This window comes from Spermophilus citellus (assembly GCF_964194105.1).
Source record: "Spermophilus citellus genome assembly, chromosome: 8".
NCBI lineage: Eukaryota > Metazoa > Chordata > Mammalia > Rodentia > Sciuridae > Spermophilus > Spermophilus citellus.
Window position 1 is genome coordinate 4175030 of NC_138189.1, and position 18030 is coordinate 4193059.

The following is an 18030-nucleotide window of genomic DNA, read 5'->3' on the forward strand; positions in this document are numbered from 1 at the left end:
GGCATCTCGCACAGGGAGAGCCACTGGCATCCAGTGGGCAGAGGTCAGGGGTACTGTGACACATCCTTCAGTGCACAGGTCAGCCGCCCACAACAGGGAGCATCTGTCCCAAAATGTCAACCATGCGCCACTGGAGAGGTCCTGCACTAACTTAACTTGGCAATGGGTTGACCTTCAGCATGATCTAGGATTAGGAACTAGAGAAAGCTTTAGGAAACAAAACAAAACCATGCAGAGTTAGCATCACAGACAGCTGCTGCTGGAAGAGGGCCAGGAATGCAGATGTTTAGCCTACTTGGTCTCTAACCCTGCACATTAGGCTCAGAGAGGTAACTTGCCCAAGGTCACACAGCGATTAAGGAGGAGAGCTCTAGTGAGGCCCAACTGGTGTGAGCCCTGAACCAGCACTCCTGACTGCAGTGCACCCCCAACCTTGCCCCCAGCTGCTGGTCTGTTTCCCCCACTGGACTGCTAGCTGCATAAGGACCAAGACTCCTTCTACAGCTCAGAGTAGAGTCTGGCTCAGAGGTGTGTGTTACAGTGTGGGCAAGGAAGAACAAATGGCAGCTGGGCCTGTGGCTTCTGCAGGACAGTGGTCAGGCCCAGCCAGTCGCCCTGTCACTCCTCTGTTCCTATCTCACTCAGGTCACCTCATCAAGCTCTGCTCCCTCCAGTCACAAGCTCCCTGACCATCTTCACCTCTTCCTCTAAACTATGTTCTCCTAGACCAGCCTCCCACAACACCACCCACGTGTCTTTCTATGGCATAGAGACCAAGGAGGAAGAGAACAGAAAGCAGGGGCAAGGGGCCAGGAGGAGAGGCAGATGTCTAAGGCCTGGGGTCCACAGAAGACCAGCTCCAGCCCTGGCCCTGCTCTCCACAAAGACTAACATAGTCCACACTCTCCGGTGCTCCTGCTGCAGGCCAGGCCTGGGGCAGGCTCTGGAGCATTCTCTGTAACTCCACTTACTCACCTACAAATGTTCAGTAGGCTCCACAGGCCCAGAACCCCCTCCTTCAAAGTCACTCTAGGCTGAAGCTCCTCTCTAACACTGAGACCCCAGGACAAACACCCTCTAGACTCTGTACACAGTATCACTTATTAACTCATTGTTGCCATATTCCACGTGCTCCCAAAAGCACTTTAGCCTGGCTGTCAGTAACAATGTCACAGCCATCAAATCAAGGATGAGGAGACAGCAACCAAGGAATAAAATAAAGAGGACACACTGTTTTCTGTGGCCCACACCTGAGGAAGGTTTTCAAGAAACAGCAGCTTTGGAAAATATCTAGAAATTGTATAATTGCTAGAGCTTCCCTCAAAAGGGAAGAGGTTCCAACAGACAACTCGGGTCCTTAAGGACAGAGGAGCAGGGCACAGCCATAATCATCCCAAGTGACAGATAGGTAAAGCCTTCCATGTGTCAGGATCCACAACAAACTTGCACATTAACCCACTTAATCCCACCCCCAGGTGAAGAAGCCAAGTCCTAGGCACAGTAATGTAGAGGACAACAAGGGTAAGGACAGAGCAGAATCAACACGTGACAGGCATTCTGTGCTAGGCTCTTAATAATGCTATGTTAAAGATGAGAAAACGACTAGAGAGGTGAAATAACTTGTTCAAGGTCACACAGCTAGGCTGTAGGTTCAATCTGTTGAATTCCAAAGCCAAGCTCTTTCTCTTACCACCCATTTCAAGCAAGTGTTCCTAGATAGCCTAAGGACCCCAGGGGACTATGGAGGCCTGTTTTCCAGGCCCTTTCCCCTGAGAGCCACACTTAACAGGCACCTATGGTATTCATAAATGGGGAAAGCTAAAAACAGCCCACCAATGAAAATCACACCACCACAGCATGGCACCTGCCTTGGAGGGGATGCTGACAAGAGTCCCCCACGGTTCAAGGACCCCACTCACTGAGCACAATCACCAAGTTACCAAATTCTGAGACCAGAGACTCTACTAGAGCAGCAGGATACCTGTCAGCACATCAGAGAAAAAAAGGTGGCTAAAATTACTCAGGGCTGGTCTTAGACTCATCCAATGTTCTGCATGTAGCTGATGAAGCAACTGAGGCAGCAATAATGACCGTGTGCCCAGTCAGACACCTCCAGCTGACTCCAGCCAGCACATCACCTAGTACAGCAAAGGTCCAATATGGGCTTCACCAGGGGCATGTGCACAGCCAGGTTGGCCACAAATGCTTCCAGCTGTGAAGCTTTGGGCCCAGAGGCCCCCGAAAAGCAGCTGTGAAGCTGCTGGCAGTCCTGCACACTCTCTCCAGGCTCCATGTCCTTCTGTACAGCACTCCAGAGTTTGGGAGATCATACTTGCTTCTGTGACTGACTGATGTGTCCACTTGTTTTGGGGGTCACATGGTGACTGCAGATGAAGTGACATCAGTAGTAATAACTCACATTTCTTACACCATGCCCTCTGAGAGAGACCAGGCTGGTCTATCTGGGTTTTCCAGTTGTGGTCCTGTTCTGGTGCTTATGCCCTGGCCTGGTCCTGCTGTCACTGCACTGCAGCCACATGGGTTCCTGTGGGATAATGTGCAATAAAAATAACCTCATGACCTGAGGTTATTTCAATTGCATATTACCCCACACGACCCACCTAGAACAGGGCCTCAAACACAGATGCTTCCTGAACAAAAGCATGAGAGCACAAGCAAGAGGCAGTAGCCGAAATAGCCAATTCCTAGGACTTTGGGGACAACAGACACACCAGGAGGCCTGTGTGGTAACTGGGGACAGGGTGCCACGAAGTGGGTATACAGGCCAGACTCAACACAGAAGGGAACGCATGTGGCTGCAGTGCAATGGCAGCAGGACCAGGCCAGGGCATAAGCACAAGAACAGGACCACAACTGGGACACCCAGATAGACCAGCCTGGTCTCTGCCAGAGGGCACAGTGTTAAAAATGTGAGTTATTACTACTGATGTCACTTCATCTGCAGTCACTATGTGACCCCAAAAACAAGTCATTAGATAAGGGCCCTTTAGAGCCTAAGGGCTGATTTGGTGACAATGCTGATTTGGTGACAATGACCACGTATGAGTTACCCAGAGCTACCACAGGCCAGAGACCAAAAAGTGACAGAGACTGCAAGTGAAGCCAAGGACACAGGGAGGAACGAATGATAGAGTCACCAGCAGACCTGACCCACACAACTCCCATGCTGCTGGGCAAGGCATGGCTGTCTGCAGGACACAGCACCTGCTCAACCAGGACACATGACACACATTACAACAGAACAAGGTGATAGGTCTGCAGTCCAGCTCCTCCACAGTGACACAGACAGCATTACCTTGTAAAGAAGCTACTAAATGGTGCCAGTATCCTCAGTTTACTCCCCTCCTCGGTTCCATCAGCCCAGCCCTGCTGGTGCAGGTCACTGCTCTCCTTGATGGAGCTCAGGGTGACATCAGTAAACTGTGGGTCATCGTCATTCTCCAGGGTCACAATGGCACTGGAGCTGCTCGTGACCATGAGGTCCAAGATGTCCTCATTGCTGACAGACAGCGTGGTGGACAGCTCTGTGCCAAGACTAGACACACTACAGATGGAGACATCATCACTACGGTTCAGGGTTTTGGAGGTGGGACTATAGAGCTTCACTGAGTCATAGCCTGTCCTAGGAAATGTGGAGGACTTCCGCACAGTCTGCTCACGCTCTGCACTGGTGGGAGCCAGAGGTGTGCAGGATGGTAGTGGGCATGCACTCTGGAAGGCCCGCTCAGGGACAAGCTCTGACTCCGACTGCTTCCTCTTCACAAGGGCCACACTACAGGGGACAGGTTCTGGGTTGCCAACCTCCAAGGTAGGAATGCCAGAGTCCACTGACTGAAGGCTGTGCCGGTCTTCTGAAGCACCAAGTTTCAACTTGGGCCCGTACTCAGGTGTTAAGAGGGATCTGGACCCCTTGGCATTCACTTGCTGCAGGTTCTGAAGGGGTTTTCCCTGATGAGCATCCAGAATGTCCATCAAGGCTATGCCATTTGTGGAAGTGGAAAGGTTTCCATCAGTCATCTTGGTCCAAGGAGAAACTAGAAAAACACAAGACACAGAAATCAGGCAGGTGGACATAAAACCCACAGATGCCATTCCTCAGACACAGCTCACTACTAGGACATCCCTTCTAAAGGGGGATGCCATGGAAAGAGTCCCACATAACCAAATTTTGATTCAGAACCAACCACATCAAGAATGTTAACATGCACTATCATGTCAGAAAATAACCCAAACAAAGCATATATCTAAAGCAAAAATCATTATCTTCATCATTGTCACCCCACCAGTCACATTTCTGATACTCAGGACAGTGCTGGGAACCTGAGAACTGTGCTAGGCAGGGAGGAAGTTTTCTTTTTTATTTGGAGGTCAGGGAGCATACTATAATTTGGATTTGAATGTCCCCAGAGGTCTATGTGTTGAAAAGTTGGTCTACAAACTATGGCACTTTGGGGAAGTGGTGGCACCTTTGGGAGGCAGGGCTGTGAGAAACAGAAAGTCCAGAGGTCCGTTAACCATACTACTACTAGAGTGCTTAGCTTAACTGGGAGGTAAGATCCAATCATAGCCATTTTAACTATAGTCCTTCCCTTTGCCCACCCCAATCTTAAAATTAGCCAGTTGTGTAGACTATAACCCTGAACTCCTCCTGTCAGAGCAAGGGGCAGTGCAGCATTAGGGATAAAACTGGAGGACTGCCCACCTAAGCGGGCTTATTAGCCAGACTCCGGAGCACACCTTCCTGGTAGAGGTAAAGTTGCCTTGCTGAGCTACTTCCCAGCTCATATTGGATTCCTTGTGGCACTCTGGTTATTTCTAATAGGGCTCAATGGGAGGAATTTGGGTTACTAGGAGTGTGCCTTGAAGACGATATTGGGACCCTTCCTATTGCTCTTCTTACTTCCTGGCTACCATGAGGGGAAGAAGCCTCTTCAACCATGTACTCCTACCAGGATGTACCATGCTACCCCAGGCCCAAAGCAACAGAGCCAAGTGACCGTGAACTGAAACCTGAAACTATGGGCCAAAATAAACCTTTCTTTCTCATAAGTTGTTATCTCAGGTATTTTGTCACAGTTACACAAAGCTAATTCAGGGGGGCAAATGACAAATAGGATAACACTATCAAATGTTTATGAAACTAGAATTTTTAAAAATTTTAAATTTTTTAAAAAGTATATGAATTCACAACCCACAAATAAGTTAAGGTTCTACTCATTACTAGGCAGCACAAAAATCAAGATATCTTCATTAGGACAGAAAAAGAGCAAAAAGAATTACATAGACCATCTGCAGTGACACTGCACAACCAGGCCTGAGCTGGCCATGTCTTGCCGTAAGCACAGCCACACTTACCTCATAGGCAGGACATGCCAACCCTTTTCCACAGTGGAAACCAGGTGCCAAGAGACTTAAAAGTGGGCCCAGGATCCTACTGCTACCCCGTGGCAGAGCTGCAATCTGTGGGCCCCAACGAGGGTCCTGCCTAGTTTAGAATGGCTACTATACGGTTATAAAACCCAGGTTGAGAGGATAGCTCAGTGATGATAAACCACCAGTAACGGAACCACAAAAATCAAAACTAGAACAAGAAAAGTCAAAAGTACTGGTGCCACACACATATCCAAGGCCATGTCCAAAGTGCTCTGGCCTAAGGTGAGGGATGGTAGGATACATGAAACAGCCTGGAGAAGAGCCCACAGCAGACTGCCAATCCTAACCTGTGTCTGGTTACCTTTTGTTTGTCTTGAAAATGTCACAGCTAAGAATTCAGCCAGGTGTGGTGACACATACCAATAATCCCAGAGGCTCGTAAGGCTGAGACAGGAAGATCACAAGTTCAAGTCCAGCCTCACCAAATTAGCAAGGCCATAAGCAACTTAGTGAGACCCTGTCTCAAAAATAAAAAATAAAAAGGGCTGGGGAAGTGACTGAGTGGTTAAACATCCCTGGGTTAAATCTCCAGTACAAAAAAAAAAAAAAAAAAAAAAAAAAACCCTAAGAATTCAGATGGCGCACTGAAATCCACACCCCAGAGTAGAACAGAATGAAGACAGAACTTTGCACTCAAGACATTCCTGTATTCTGGTCCCAGCTCCACCAAAGGCCTTGGAAGAAAGCACTGAGTAGGCACCTGGCCCAGAGGCCTTTTGCTATCATCCGGGTGAGGCTGAGGCTCTGCAGTAGTGAAGAACAGTGGCTGCCTGGGCTGGGCTATTATCTTAGCTTCTGAAAGTTCAGGAGTCAGTGCCAAGACAGAAGCAAATTCATTAAAGCAGAAAAGGGGGAGGGGAGTATCCTCCCTCTCTCCCTCCCTCCTAGAAACTGAAGGAGCTGCTCAGACAGCATAGCACAGGAGCAAAAATAGAAAAGTAAAGGAATGAATCGAAAAGCAGAATTCAGAAATAGACTGAACTATATAAAAACAAGAAATAGGACCCAGTGAGTAGGAAGGATTATTTAATCCCGGTGTTGTACTAATTGATTATCAATTTTTCTTAGAAAACTATACTATACTACACCAGGATAAACATACAGACAAAATTAGAGATAGACACAAAAGTGAAATTCATAGGCACTACAAAAAATAAAATATTCCTTAAACCTATAGAGCAAATACTCAGTTCACCTTCCAAAAGGATCTGGGAATCTTTTCACCAGGTATAAAATGGTGCAAGTCTGTGCAAGGCTCAGTGCTCTGAACTTCTATCCTAAGTCCACAGCCACGTGTTCCCCTAAGGCAAGGCCACTGCACACTATCTGTATGTTCCCTGATCTGGGAAAACCCCTCAAGTTGTTATGTTATGAATAACAGGATTCACAAAGGAAGATGCAGGTATATTCAAACATACATAAATTTGAAAGTCGTATTTTTTGTGGGGGCGGGGGAGGGGAGTAGAGGGTATAGGGGCACTTAACCACTGAGCTATGTCCCCAGCCCTTTTTACCTTCTGAGATAGATAGGATCTAAGTTGCTTTGGGCCTCACTAAGTGGCTGAGACTGGCCTTCAACTTGGGATCCTAATGCCTCAGTCTCCTAAGTCACTGGATTTACAGACTTGCACCTCATGCCTAGTTACACTTTCTTAACTGAAAGAAAAATACAACCCTGACCCCCTCCCAAAAAAAATCACAGTTAAGAGCTATTTTTGACAAGGTTAAAGGTAATTAAAGTTATCAAAATACCATCAATACTCCAAGGGATCAAACTGGCAAAGAGCCATAAAAAGAGGAAATCCTGACACTATACAGGGCTAAGCATCTCCAACACTGCAGTTCTGGCTCTGCAACTTAAGTAGTGGGGGGCTCACAGGCCAGGTGAGGTGCTGCACCTTTCTGCATCTCACCTTCCCTCCTCCCCCACAGTACAACAAGCAGCAACACACTGTTCACAGGCTGCTCTAAGTTAAAAGAAATAAGATCTGGTGAGAGCCCAGTCAGCCAGCACTGACACACAGTAGGTGCCCAGGAATGTGCCATTCCCTCAACTGTCAAGCCACAGAAAGAGCTATAGCACCTACAAATGATGGCTCTAAACTGTTTACAGAAGAGATATGTGTTTGCCCACAAGAAGTTCTGGCATTTGAGTGGACAGGAACGTGTAGCAAGTCTACCCTTCCTAGGAAAATCAGTGCCTGGGCAAACAAGGCAGCCAATTATGTCTGCAGTATTGGAAACTGGTTAAGTGAGACAATTGTGTTTCACGCATGGCACTCTAAGGACCCTTTCTCAGATTCTCACCAAGAGGAAAGCACAGGGAAGAAGGAAGAGGGGCTGAGAGCCCTCAGCCAACTGGTATAGCCTCTGTCCTATTCCCTTCTCCTCTACCATGGAAGCTGGGGATAGCAGCCCCAGGGCCTTACTTCTAGGGAAGTCCGGAGACCTTTGAGGCCTCTATTGGTCCCAAGTCTGGGTTAAGTTCCTTAAACCTCAGGAACAGAGTGTTGGTCTTCAAGAGAAATAAACCTAAAAGGGAAAAGGTATCTCCTCTTCCAACACACAGCAAGACCAAGGCCAGCTGTCTTCAATCCTTTCTACCTAATGCCATAAAACCAGAAGCTGTACTTCAGGCCACCTGCCTATTGCTGATGCCACACAAGGGATAGGTTGTATGAACAAGGTACATGCCTGAGACAAGGCTATGGGGTGGACTTTGGAAAGTGGCCAGAGGCAAATGGCCTGCCTCCAAGTCAAATGCATTCTAAACACAGACAGAGCCTGAATAAGCAATGGTCTCCCCACAGGCTCTGCCTCCTGTGCACCAGTATCTTTGGCCCCGACATGCAATGGGACCACTCTCAAGTGCACTCTTCCCACCCAGGCCACCAGGGTTCTTGGGCTCCAGCAGTATGTGGCACAAGGAGCCACTCTATCACTGCCTGCAAAGTCTACCTCCCCTGAAAAGCCCTCCCCATCTCTCCCAAGAGCTACAGGACTTCCCTCCTCCTGAATCCTTTTGGCCACACCCCACCTAAAACAACTAGATTTTATGCCTTTTTTCATGTCTCTCTTCAATGGATTCCAAGTTTCAGGCAGGCATAGTCTTTCTCATTTCTAGACACCACTGCATTGCCAAAAACTTAGCATGGATTACTTGCTGAATTAAATATTACTAACTGCTAAGTTCTTTGGTGGGCATGTTTCAGGGACAGTCACAACCAAGTAACCTCTGTGGAGAGTTGGGTTATGTTCCAAGAACAAGATGAGCACTAGAAGCAGCAACAGGAGGAAGAAAACCCTTGCCATGGGGTTCCTGACAACGTGCACAGACAACAGACACAAGCAACTAAGTAAGCTATGGCCATCCATTCCTATATCGTGTTGGGTACCAGACCTGACAGTGAGGCGCCACTGTCCATACTGGATGGTCAGGAAAGTGAAACATAATCCTTCCTATCACATTTGTCTTCCTAAATCCACAACCTTAACTTACCAGCAGCACCAATGGTGGCCTGAGCAACCTCAGCTCAGTCAGCTCAGGGAGGAAGGAGCGGTCCCTGCCAGGGAGGCAGGCACTCAACACAGGACTAACAATGATTAATCACTTTCCGGACAAGAAAAAAACATGCAAGATGTGAAATGTGGATAAGAGGAAGACTGTTTTTATTCCACTCAGCAAGACCATCTGAATTTGATGTGCCTGCCCCAACATTGAGCTCTGCACGAGGCAAAAAGGAAAACTGCCTGAGGGACTGGAACAACGGGCGACTCTGGACAGGGCTGTGAGAAGCAATCCCACCTAGAAGCAACAGTCTGATTTTCTTTTCTTTAAAAAGCAGTGAGACTAGATCTTGATGAAAGTCTGCATAAATAAAAAACCATTTATGAAACCCAAACCAAATGATTTAGTTATGTCCTCAAAGGGAAAAACACATACTCATGGGCAGCTTCAGGGAGAAGCCTGCTGCCATATGTGCTGATGTCTTCTAGCACCTTGCCCAGAACACAGGCCCTGAGCAGTCCTTCCTGTTCTAGGCTCCTCTCTGGATGGTCCTGAGGGGATCAACCTGCTTGTAACCCCATCAGCAAGGGGCTGCACTGCTCACTTTAACCTTCAAAGGACAGAGGACTTATCCTGGCTGCAGAGACTCCCCCAACCCAGCCATGCCCAATTTCCAGATCCTCATTCTTTAGGGTCAAGCATACACAAACCATCTCTACTCAGTCATGGCCTAAGGGCATACAATTCCCAGAGCTAAAGTTGCAGGAAGACAGGACCAGGACTGTACATCAGACACCACACCCAGTTATCACCATGAAATTACAATTTGATGAGTCCTGGGCTTCATTCTCAACTCTGAATGTACCATCCTGGCTCAACCCCATCAGCTAAGTATTATCCCCACTGCACAGAGAAGGAAACTGAGGCATGTGACTTGCCAAGGTCAGCACTGGACCCCAGGTCTGTAATTCCCTGGCTCCCTGGAAGCTCTGCTGCTTACAAAGGCCACATGCAGACAGCTGGCACCTCCTCCAGAGCTTACTATGGTCACGGGGGAGACAGTAGACTGCATTTCACACAAGGAACACCCCCTAGCTGAGCCAGATGCGTGATCTACTCCAGGTCTCATGGCAGCCCCTCCCCGCTGTTCCCCCTGCCAGTCTTCTGTTCCCAATATGTGCCTCTGGGGGGTCCTCTGTGTTTCCTGGGGAAAAAATCTGGTGGCACTATCAGCTTTCTCCCAGGAATGGTTGCTGTACCAGGCCTGCAGCTCAACCCCAGGCACGGACCAGTCAGGAGAAATGATCAGCCTTTGACATGAGGAGAACCATAGTGTGTGCCACCTCCATGTGAACCCACTTGCTGTGTAGAGGGCTCATAGGCACCAACCAGCAGCAAGTCTCTATTCTTGAATTAAAGTGTTGGCTGAGGCAGAAAGGACCAGGCTAGAGCTAGATCTCAGTATCTCTACATGAACAATTAACACTAGCTCTGCCTTCCAGGAACATGTGACGCATGGGGCCCTGTGCTCAATGTTCACACCCATAATCTAGGTGACCTCCACCACCACCTAAAGAGCTTTGAGTATTGCTACCACATCACAGCCTTGAGTCTGAGGGGGGACATGTGATAAAGCAGCCGTGCTGGTCTAGCCCAAGCTGACTGCAAGTGCTCACTCTACACCATCAGGCACGATGCCTAAAGGAACCAACAGTGTCCAATATGCATTATGCACAGTGGAAAGACAAATCACAAAAACTGGGGTTTCTGAAATGCATTATTCTTTAAGATAAAAATAATTCTTAAAAAATTACCTAGATACCTCTGGAAGATGAATGGCAACTTCCAGGTACCCTCTAAGATGCTATTTAAACAGGTTTCATCCATGAATACTCAGTACACCAGGCCAAAAAGGGTTAAACTGTTGAGGTCCCCAAAGGCTCCTTCACAGCCCTAACAGACAAGACACTTACACAGGTCTCAGGTGGTTATGTTTAAAAGTCAAAAATGGGACACTTTAAATTAAGGAGACTGAACATATGGACTGCTCCCTCTTCTCTAAAATGTCTCAGCCACATTTAGAAAGTGACCAAACCCAACTGTCATAAGTACCTGTGAAGTAACTGGAAGGCAACTAACAGGCTGAGAAGATATTCAGACCACCTAATAAAGGCACATAATGTATTATTTTAATTGTTAATATACCAACCACTGAGCATTTACCATGTACTATTCATGGCTAGGGGCCATCACGTGCTGTAATCATCACAAGCCTGCCAAGAACACTGAAGAAACAGACTCAGAGAGGCTAAGTATCTCATTCAGGATCACACAGCAAAGAAAACTGGACTCAGACCAAGTCTACACCAAAGCCCATACATACATGACCTGTGGAGTACTTAAGAATATATGCTCTAAAGTTTGTGACAATCATTAAACTGAAATCAAGTTTTATATTTCTCTGTATGTATGTTAGATTTCAACAGAAAAATTTTAAAAATAAGCAAGGGAAAAATAACACAGGCTCTAGAAGTAGACTGCCTGGGGTTAAATTCCCAGCTCCTCCACCTACCAGTTGTGTGACTCTGGGTTAGTTTCTTAACCTCCCTGTGCTTCAGTTTCCTTGTAGCAAAGTGGGAACAATACTAGACCTACTTCATTAGGCAGTTGACAACATTAGGAGAAGAAACCCACATAAAGCCTTTAGAACTATGCCTGGCATGAGCTAAGCCTAGAAGCTGTTGGCTGGTATTATTCTTCACTGGGCACCAAATAGGGCCAGCCAACTCAGCCCCACTATTTTAGCAACACATTTGCATAAGCAAGCCCAGAAACAGCCACTCTGTGCATAGGAAGCTCATGGTACAGCTTCTTCCTGTTGCTAATATTTCTCCTAGCACCTGCTGCACAGCTCTGACTGCGCTCTGGACCTCAAATTCCCCACCTGAACAATGTAGTGACAAGCCAAGCAGATCAACCTTTAACCTTAGTTCTCTAATTTCCCAAAGGGTGTGTCCTGGCATGAGCACAGCCTCAAGCCAGGTTCCCTAGAGCTGGGTCTCAGTCAGAGTGTGGAGCTCAAAATCTCAAGGGTCTAAAATACACAAAAACTAAGAAGGCAGTTAAGAGAGCTGGAGGGAAAAGCCATACTCAAACTTGAGACTTGGGTTGGTACTGTCCTGATAAGCTGGTCAGCAGGAAGTGTTCCAATTACGCTGTAAAGACCAGCCCAGTTCCTGCAAAGCACCTGCCGGTGCCCAGCAGGCAATCCATTCCCAATAAAAAAAGCCAAGAAAACTAGGTACTAACATTCTACAGATTGGGGGCAGGGCAGAAGGGTGAATGCTCAGTCCCCAAGACACTATGGTGACTCCCTGGTGGCCTTAGTCACGGCAAAGTGCGTGGTTGTCTACAGAACCTTCCAAAGCAACTTCCAATTTTACGCGGGAGAAAACGGTACTCTATGCAACTTTAAGACAGAAATGGTTTCAAGCAGCCTAGTCAGCAGTCGCTGAAATGGTCACTGAAATGCCCGCTGCTTGGGCTCACTCTGGAATCCACAAGGGCCAGTCGGCCTGCCTCCAGGCCAGCGTCCTCACGGTGGCCGCGCCCCACCGCGTTGACCCACTCCTGCAGGGGAGAGCCCCGTCCCCGCGCCTGGATAGCGGGCCGCGAGGACACGCGACCGGCCTCCAGCCTCCCGGCTGCCCACCGCAGGGACTCTCCGGCCAGGGTCTCCGCGGCCCCGGGGCTCCCGGAAGGGGTCCTGCGCGCCGAGCGGCCGGCTCTGCCGGGCGCGCAGGAGCGGTGAGTCTGAGGGGAAAACTTTCCGCCAAGTTCCGGAGGAGGAGCGAGTCACCGCAGGGTCTCCCCGCGGGCCGCAGCGCCGCCCCCACCGGGCCTGCCGCGCGCCGGGGCAGCCCTCGCGCAGGAGGGGGCGCGGCGGTGTCCGGGCAGCGCCGCGCCTCGGGCAGCGTCGCTCCGGCCGCCGGCGGCAGCAGGTGGCAGCGGCCCGCGCCTGCCCGCCCTCACGGCCCGGCCCCCGCGGAGCCCTCAGTACCGCAGTCAGCGCAGCTGCGACGCCATCCCCGGCCGGTGGGCCCGCAGCCCAAGCCTGGCGGGACCCGCTACTCGCTGGGCCAGGGCGGCCGACGCACCACAGGCAGCGGATCCCAGGCAGGTGCGCGCAAGCTGCCCGCGGCCAACAGAGGCACACTCTCGCCCCGCCCCGCGCCCCCTCGTCACGCCCCGCCCCGCCCCCACGCGCTCTCACCACGCCCCGCGCCCCATCGCCACGCCCCCACGCGCTCTCGCCACGCCCCGCACCCCGTCACCACGCCCCCTGCCGGACTGCGTCAGCTCCTCTACGGTAGCCGTCGCCCCCCACCGCGGATTCTGCGAAGTTGCGAGCTCCAAGCCGGTCGGTCCAGCAGCCTCCGACCTCCAGAGCGGCATCCCTGGCGCTTTTCTATTGCAAGGGCCTAACGGAGCTGCGAAAGAGCTCTGAGAGGCCCTTTGTGTCTGCAGAGCCGCCGCAGGCGTCCGACAGGGGCCCTTACCTGATCGGCTCCACCCGCGGCCATCTTGGAAGTGGGAAGCGGCCGGGAGGAGGAAGGGGCACGAATGGGCAAGGACCAGGCGTGGGGAGCCGAGCGGCGGAGCGCATCGATGGGAGCCTTTTCCCTGCAGGTGTGTGGGAGTGATGGCCGGGCTCAGCCCGCGGAGGGAAGGTGGTCTGTGTGGAAGACCCGGCCTCACGTCCGGGGTTTGTGGCTCCGGAACTGCGCTTTGGCACCCTCCCCGCCCAGCCTTAGCCTTTTAATCTGTAAAACGGGCTTTTCTGATTGCTCGCTCGTTGCGCTTTCACTCAGTGCCTGACTTAATTCCCAAATCTGTCTGCTTTTTAAACCTGAGTCTTTTGAAATTCCAAAGCGCTGCATGCCAGTGGCCTCCGGAGGTTTGCAACAGGCTTTGCAAATGCATTTTGAAAGCTGTGTTAGGTGTAGACAAGTTTGGGAACCACTGGCCTAACGTTTATATGCCCTATTTTGCTTCAGCGTTGCAGAATCTCCAGAGATGCAATCTATGATCAAGTCCGTTTAACAGAGTGAGAAATGGCTCAGAGAAGTCCTTCTGATGGGTCAAAGAGAGACTTAGTGAGGCCCTGAGTTAGTGTGTAGGAAATCACACAAGTAACTGATTCTCATCCCCCCTATGGAATATAGGTTCTGAGCCAAACCGAGCTTATTTGATTTGCTGCTCTTTTCCCTGTGCCTGGCAAATACTGGATAGTTGAGTATTTGTTAGATTGAAATTATATCCTAAGGACATCATAGCAAGAGCAAAGACTTCAGTGGCAGGAGCCGGAAGGCGTGGGTTTATATTAGGAGTCCTGAGGGTTTTCATAGTTTGAATAATTACTAGAGGGGAAACTCCAGAGACTACAGCTGAATCCGTGGGAGGATGAAAGACCAGCTGCGGGATAGGTAGTCTGAAAGCTTGCAGTGGGCCATTGTCCTTAGGGATGGGCAGGGAACTCCTAACTTGTGTTTTTTCCCCAAGTCAGAGTTCTAAAAATTCAGTACCTAGTCTCCCGGCAGAAGAGTGGAGATTTGAAAATGTGGTCTCAATAGAATGCAAGAGAGGCCTCACAGACATTTCTCACAGTATTTGGTGCATAATAAATGCTTAAATTTCCGGTGGTTTTAAGCAAAAACAATAACCTGGCAGCTGGTTTTGAGTACTAACAGAAACACAGACTTGCCTCAGCCCTGCTCAGTTCTTACAACTGATACTTGGGATGAGCAAGCCTGCTTTGATGGTGTTCCTTGAGCCCCAGCTCCCTTCCACCCCTAATTCTGAGTCTCAGCCTTTTAAAACGCTACAGTGACAAGAAACTGCCATTGTCAGGAATCTAGAACTAGAGTTTGTGGTCCACAGGTTTGTGTTTGGCGCCCTCTGTCTGCCCTGCTCTCACCTTCACCAACCTGCTGCCAGGATTCAGAGCCTCTCCTTGGGAGTCCATGGTCACTTACACTGGCCCTGTGACTTGACCTGTGTCCTGCCTTTTGTCAGAAGAGTACACATGTCTGCTAGATGCAGTCTCATTATGACTTGAGTCTGACAAAATCAAAAACAGCAAACAGCCCTGCAACTCTCAGCAGTTCGGTTCCTCCCCACTTGCCCATTGCCTCAGAGAAAACACCTCCCAGTGAGTCCTGACAGCACCACCCGCCCCCAGCAGCATCAAGAAAGTGTGTTGGCCAACCCACCACCATGAGGAGAGACCCTCCACCCTGACCTCATCCTCCCTCAGAGGAGTGAGGATGCCTTTCCTGGGATGTCCAATATCCATGGAAACCATACCTGAGCACCTGCTGGGCATTGGGGACACTAGAGTGGCCCACAGCCTCAACTGCTTCCCTCACAGAGTTCCCAGGACAGACAGATGTACGTTTATATATGCAATTTTGTCCTAAGGAAAATGGTTGTCTGGAAGACCTCAGGAGGCACACCAGGGCACCAGAGCTCCAACAATGAGTATTGAGAGAGAAGGACAGAAGGACTTGTGGTTGAGTGGGGCAGGATGTCAGCACACAGTCTGGAGGCCTCTGCCACGCCCCTCATCTCTCCAGAGGGACCTCATTTCCCCAGCACATATGTGTGCCACTATTCCCTGCCCCTAGATGTGGCCTTTATCATAGGTGTTGACTGGGATCATGTTCATGCCTTGTCTGCACCCAGTGTCAGCCCAAGTGCCAAACAGTCGAGTTTCATAACCTGCCAAGCTGAGGCAGTTACTCATATCTTGGAGGTGAGGAAAGAGGCTGGGAGGCAAAGGCATTCAACCCAGGTCTCAGCTCTGCCTACAATGTCTTACCATCATCATCCTCCTTCCTACCCAGATTCCTCTTATGGGCCACCAGGGTCCACAGCATGAATAAAATTAGTAACAGCATCATACTCGACGCTAGGACTCAACGTGGTTCTGGGCCCATACCACACTCCATGCTAGGACTCAACGTGATTCTGGGTACATATCACATTCCATGCTAGGACTCAACGTGGTTCTGGGCCCATACCATACTCCATGCTAGGACTCAACGTGATTCTGGGTCCATACCATTCTCTGTGCTAGGACTCAACGTGGTTCTGGGTCCATATCATACTCCACGCTAGGACTCAAGTGGTTCTGGGTCCATATCATACTCCACGCTAGGACTCAACGTGCTTCTGGGTCCATATCACACTCCACGCTAGGACTCAACGTGGTTCTGGGTCCATACCATACTCCATTCTAGGACTCAACATGGTCTGGATCCATACCATACTCCGTACTAGGACTCAACGTGATTCTGGGTCCATACCATACTCCATTCTAGGACTCAACATGGTTCTGGTCCCATACCATATTCCATGCTAGGACTCAACGTGGTTCTGGGTCCATACCATATTCCATGCTAGGACTCAACATGGTTCTGGGTCCATATCACACTCCAGACTAGGACTCAACATGGTTCTGGGTCCATACCATACTCCATGCTAGGACTCAACGTGGTTCTGGGCCCATACCATACTCCATGCTAGGACTCAACGTGCTTCTGGGTCCATATCACTCTCCATGCTAGGACTCAACCTGGTTCTGGGCCCATACCATACTCCATGCTAGGACTCAAATGGTTCTGGGTCCATACCATACTCCATGCTAGGACTCAACGTGGTTCTGGGCCCATATCATATTCCATGCTAGGACTCAACCTGGTTCTGGGCCCATACCATACTCCATGCTAGGACTCAAATGGTTCTGGGTCCATACCATACTCCATGCTAGGACTCAACGTGCTTCTGGGACCATACCATACTCCATGCTAGGACTCAACCTGATTCTGGGCCCATACCATACTCCATGCTAGGAATCAAATGGTTCTGGGTCCATACCATACTCCATGCTAGGACTCAACATGGTTCTGGGACCATACCATACTCCATGCTAGGACTCAACCTGGTTCTGGGCCCATACCATACTCCATGCTAGGACTCAACGTGGTTCTGGCTCCATACCGTACTCCATGCTAGGACTCAACATGGTTCTGGGCCCATATCATATTCCATGCTAGAACTCAACGTGCTTCTGGGACCATACCATACTCCATGCTAGGACTCAACGTGGTTCTGGGCCCATACCATACTCCAGGCTAGGACTCAACGTGGTTCTGACTCCATACCGTACTCCATGCTAGGACTCAACGTGGTTCTGGGTCCATACCACACTCAATGCTAGGACTCAACGTGGTTCTGGGTCCATATCATACTCCATGCTAGGACTCAACGTAGTTCTAGGCCCATACGATACTCCTTGCCAGGACTCAACGTGGTTCTGGGCCCATACCATATTCCATGCTACGAATCAACGTGGTTCTGGGCCCATATCACACTCCATGCTAGGACTCAACGTGGTTCTGGGTCCATATCACACTCCATGCTAGATCTCAACGTGGTTCTGGGCCCATACCACATTCCATGCTAGGACTCAACGTGGTTCTGGGCCCATATCATACTCCATGCTACGACTCAACGTGGTTCTGGGCCCATACCATACTCCATGCTAGGACACAACGTGGTTCTGGGTCCATATCACACTCCATTCTAGGAATCAACGTGGTTCTGGGTCTATATCACTCTCCATGCTATGACTCAACGTGGTTCTGGGTCCATATCACTCTCCATGCTAGGATTCAACGTAGTTCTGGGCCCATACCATACTCCATGCTAGGACTCAACGTGGTTCTGGGCCCATATCACATTCCAGGCTAGGACTCAACGTGGTTCTGGGTCCATATCACATTCCATGCTACCACTCAACGTGGTTCTAGGCACATATCATACTCCATGCTAGGACTCAACGTGGTTCTGGGTCCATATCACATTCCATACTAGTAATCAACGTGCTTCTGGGCCCATACCATATTCCATGCTAAGACTCAACGTGCTTCTGGGCCCATATCATACTCCATGCTAGGACTCAATGTGGTCTGGGTCCATATCACTCTCCATGCTAGGACTCAACA

At 49.8% G+C, this 18030-nt stretch overlaps 1 protein-coding gene and 1 long non-coding RNA gene across 9 annotated transcripts in view; one reads left to right on the forward strand and one right to left on the reverse strand.

Moving 5' to 3' along the window:
* TBC1D14 (TBC1 domain family member 14) overlaps nt 1-13569 on the reverse strand; it is a 99194-nt gene extending 85625 nt beyond the window's left edge. For 2 of the 8 annotated variants that reach the window (XM_081304226.1, XM_081304223.1), the window contains exons 1-2: nt 13023-13190; nt 3317-4055 (exon numbers count right to left, since the gene is read on the reverse strand). In XM_081304226.1, the coding sequence (XP_081160352.1) occupies nt 3317-4038 (722 nt within the window). In that variant the 5' untranslated portion in view covers nt 4039-4055; nt 13023-13190. Of the gene's footprint in view, nt 1-3316; nt 4056-13022; nt 13192-13521 lie in introns of those variants that run through there. The other 6 variants (XM_081304221.1, XM_081304225.1, XM_081304224.1 and 3 more) reach the window with 6 other exon arrangements.
* Nucleotides 13280-15920, forward strand: LOC308654597. The gene is made up of 3 exons (XR_014023301.1): nt 13280-13382; nt 13490-13651; nt 15443-15920. It is a non-coding gene; the product is annotated as an uncharacterized lncRNA (long non-coding RNA).
* Nucleotides 15921-18030: the final 2110 nt, after the last annotated feature.